The sequence below is a fragment of the Gavialis gangeticus genome, unplaced genomic scaffold, assembly GCF_001723915.1.
Source record: "Gavialis gangeticus isolate Ggan-Ray unplaced genomic scaffold, GavGan_comp1, whole genome shotgun sequence".
Lineage (NCBI taxonomy): Eukaryota > Metazoa > Chordata > Crocodylia > Gavialidae > Gavialis > Gavialis gangeticus.
In genome coordinates, this window is record NW_017729014.1 from 13,204,493 (window position 1) to 13,208,761 (window position 4,269).

The window sequence follows — 4,269 nt, forward strand, 5'->3', positions numbered from 1 at the left end:
CATCCAAGGCTTTTGTGACCTGGTCGTAGAAGGCTACCAGGTTGGTCTGACAGGACCTGCCTCGAATGAACCCGTGTTGGTTGCCTCTGCTGGCCCCTCCCGGATGTGCTCCTGGATAATTTTCTCAAAGTTCCTCAGGGTTATATTGAATATTGAGGTTGAGGATTCCCCCATTTTTTCCTACTAAAGGCCAGACCAGGGACAGATCCAGAACTCCTTCTCTGTGCTGGTGGTCTTATCAGCAGACAGTACTTTCTTAGATTGCAAGATGCCAAGGGCAAGAGCCACCTCCATGTCGGTACAGAACCTAGTGCTGGGGGCGTTGAATCATGGCACTTGGGTTCCTAAGTTCTGTCATGAAAAATAACGTGTTTTGTGGTTGCATCAGTGCCCAGCATTACAATTCACAAAGGCAGATAAAGAACAGCCCAGGAGTCCTACTTGAATGCCCCAGTTAGTAATTTAGAAGTCTTTTTTTTTTTTTCCGTTTGTTTGACTAGTTTATGAACTGACCCATTCAAGAGGTCCTTTCTTGGGAAAGCAGTGATGAGGAAACTTGTGTCTAAGGCAGTCATTCTCAGCCAGGGTGCCAGGGCACCCAGGCTTGCTGTGAGACCCTTTGAAAGGGTGCCATGAGATGTAAGGAGATAAGCAGAGGCTTAGGCTCAGTCCTTGCCTGACTGTTCACCTGCTTACACTACCTGGCACATCTGGAAGGAGGGTAAGCAGCATAATAAAGTTAGTTTTTGAAACGGGGTGCTGCTCAATTCCCAAAAGTTATGGAGGGGTGCCTTGAGCCTAAAAAGGTTGAGAACCGCTGTTGTAGGGCATAGAAGAATGCTAGTTCATTGAAAGCACCTTGGGTGCTGAGAACAGGTGCACCGAATGTGTTGGTCTGATACCAGTCTCCACTGGAAGCAATGACCGTAATGTCTGCTTGTTCTTCCACAGCAGAGAATTGCAGTGACCTATCCATTTTCGTAGGAAAGAAGTAAAATAAAGTACAGATTAAAGAGGAGAACATGAAAGACATCTAAACCTGTGACTTGTAATTACTGGTTATGTATAAATATTGCCTTTCAAATATGTTTAGCATTGTAACTGTAAGAGGTAATTATAGGGCTTAAAAACTGTTTCCAAAAAAGCTCTCAACTATCTCATCCTATTGCTATAGATGACTAAAAGATGCTAATTGGGTCTCTGGATACAGTGTAATACTCGTTTAATGGCAGAGTTCATTTCACCAAGCTATCTTGCTTTCAGCAAATTTCCTTAGGTCATTTTGAGGTTTTAATGATTTACTAAGAATTTCTTTGTAAACGCACTAAATGTCAAATGTGTGGGTTTTTCCTGAGGAGTTAAAATGGAATAGATACCTCCCAAGGTAGCGGTGTTCTTGCCTCCTTTCATATTCGTATATTTTGTGCATACATTTTATCCTGCCAAACAGCGGTTAGAACAGTTTCCCTTTGACAAGTGGAAATAGCTTGTTTGCCCCTGCAATTGAGGTTAAACTATCCCACAACGTTTGTGCAGGCGCTTTGATTTTTAGATGATGGAGGACAATGTACCCAGTATGAAACATTTTAAAATGACTCCAGGCTGCAGCACTTCCATTGAGATGCTTATGCCTGGAATATGTGCTGCAAAGGCCTCGTTGCAAATAGAAAAAGAGAGGAGCCTACCTCTGATTGTTTGCTGGCAGATGTTGCTGTTTAAAAGAAGGGGCGGAGGGGAAAGATGGCAGGACCAGTAGATCCAAGTGAGTTTGGCTCCCAGATCTACAACTAATTTCCTTGGAAATCTGCAGCAAGTCTCTTAGCCTTCCTTTTACCTCGGCTTCTCCTGTAGGTGCATTTGGGATGAAAGCTGCTTCCCTCACAGAGCTCCTCGGCTTAATCAGAATTAAGAATAACAATCACACTAAACTCTGTCTCAATTTTCCTAGGCTAAGCTTCCAGATTTGCAGCCATTTCCTTCCCCGGATGGCGACACAGTAACACAACATGAAGAACTTGTGTGGATGCCAGGGGTTAATGACTGTGACTTGCTCATGTACCTCAGGGCAGCAAGGTAACTAAAGCCAAAATGCCCCTAGTTGCCCCAAGGATGTCAAGCTGAAATGTGGACTGTAGCGCACAACTATTTGGGATAAAGTCACCCTGCAACCTCTTCCAACAGAGCAGGGATTTTGTCATGCTAGAAGGTAGCAAATTTGCTTTGTTGGGCAACTCCAAAGGTTTTTGGAGGCACAGAGGGATATCACGCTGGCCTGTTCCTTTGGACTCAGGGTGTGTGTGTGCAGCATAGATAGTGACATAGTAGCTGAAGTACGCAGAACGATTAATGCTGTAAATGCGGTGGATAAATCCATTTTTATAGCAGAGAAGTTCTTTCCATAGTAAATATTCTCTTGTCAGCCATAGCATCTATTTCTAGAATTTAGTTAAATATTAGCTAGTCAGTCAGTTGAAACATATACTGACATATGAAGATCAGGTTCCAAAAATAGTGGGCAGGCATTAAACTGAAATGTGAGTGGATAAATAGTCATTCTTCAATTGTAATAAAATAGCGACCTTGTAACCTACTCTTAAGCTGGCAGTCTGGCTTAGAATTAATGGAACTAACATTGTCATGAGAAGTCAGCTGGCCAAAACTGTGCCTTCATATGTATTTGTGCTAATTGAATCACCCTGCTGATTGGGCCTCAGAGTGCTGTCATGTGGAATTAAATCATGATGGTGTCAGCTTAGGTTGAATTTGAAACGCATTTTTACACAGTTCTTCAATACTAAAAATAGCCTGATGCCAAAGGCATGCAGTGGGGCAAAAACAGTTGGCTCTTCCTAGTGGTCACCATGGCAGGTGGGTCTCTGTTACATGGCAGAAATTGCAAGGTCCTGAGAGGAATGTTTTACGCTGCAAGACTTACCTGCTTATTGCTTTATGTGTGCAATTAGAGGATAAAGTATTTCATTTTTGTTTCTTTGACTATAAAGGAGCATGGCAGCTTTTGCAGGGATGTGTGACGGAGGATCCACAGAAGATGGCTGTGTTGCAGCATCTCGTGATGACACTACACTCAATGCACTCAATACAGTAAGTATGTGGAAGTATGGACTCAAAGACTTCCCTCCTGTTGTTGCATTTGAGGGCTAAATAATGCATTTATATAGATAAAATATTTAGTAGCTTTTCACTAGAGCCATGCTATGAGCTCATCAGTAGGCTAGGGCCAGATTACCTCTATGCTGTTGAACACCTTCTAGGAAAGTTTGCAAAACCTAAATACTGTCAGGTGGCTTTAGAAAATGAGTTGATAAATTAATATTCTGTGTTTTAAAATCTGCTTTTGTGAATCTTCTTGGATGAATGAGTTCCCTCTATAATGTGTCTGTAAAACCAAGTCTGTGTCTGACCCAACCATTGTCCCTTTCAGTCATCTTTCTGGCTTTTCTGAGTGAACAAAACCAGTATCTCATTAAGAGGAACTCATTGTGCACTCTTTTGCCCATTGTCCAAAGCAGTGTATGTGAGGAGACTCTCCTTTCTCACCTTCTCTCATTTTCCATGAATCTCTGCTTGGAAGGATGTGATTAGATCTGGGTGCTCAACCCCTGACCCAGAGCCAGATCTGGCTTGTGGAACCATGTCATCTGGCCTGGTGGGCTACCCATGGGTCGGAAAACTTAACGTCGAGGGAGCTATGGTAGTGTTAATCGCACTCCCCTGCGGCCATCTTTCCAGATCCATGGGGAGCCCGGCAGGCCTGATAATGTGGCCCTGCGTACTCGATCGGCAGCATGGGGCCACGGCATTGTGGGGCCCAATCCAGGTGTGCAGGGTCCAAACTTGACAGATCCAGTCTGTGGATTGGCTCCTTTCCACTCATTTAATTTGCAAGGCTCAAAGGTACTGCTGGATTTAGATCATCTTTCTTACTTTTCATGGTCATAGATGCATATACATGTATACATTCTCTGCTCTTAAAATCCCGCAAGTATAGTTAAGGCTATAACTTCTAGCACTGGACTCTACATGGAATGAAGTATTGTGCTGATAATTTTAAATCTGAGGTTTAATTTGGTAGCAGTCTTTTATTCCTGCCCTAAAATAGAAGCTGAAAAAATGGCCATCATGCCAAGACTCCTCTTGTTGATTTTTCTCAAGCTAAATCATCCTGGTGTTTTGAAGTTTCACCATGAGTGTTGCCTGCCTTAAATCTTTTCCATCTCTGCTCTTTCTTTTTTAGGGTCTTTTAAAAAA

At 42.9% G+C, this 4,269-nt stretch overlaps 1 protein-coding gene across 4 annotated transcripts in view; it reads left to right on the top strand.

Annotated features, from left to right (window-relative positions):
- RERE (arginine-glutamic acid dipeptide repeats) overlaps positions 1-4,269 on the top strand; it is a 309,682-nt gene that overhangs the window by 147,642 nt on the left and 157,771 nt on the right. For all 4 annotated transcript variants that reach the window (XM_019511789.1, XM_019511790.1, XM_019511791.1 and 1 more), the window contains 2 exons: positions 1,949-2,073; positions 3,003-3,102. In XM_019511789.1, the coding sequence (XP_019367334.1) occupies positions 1,949-2,073; positions 3,003-3,102 (225 nt within the window). The remainder of the gene's footprint in view (positions 1-1,948; positions 2,074-3,002; positions 3,103-4,269) is intronic.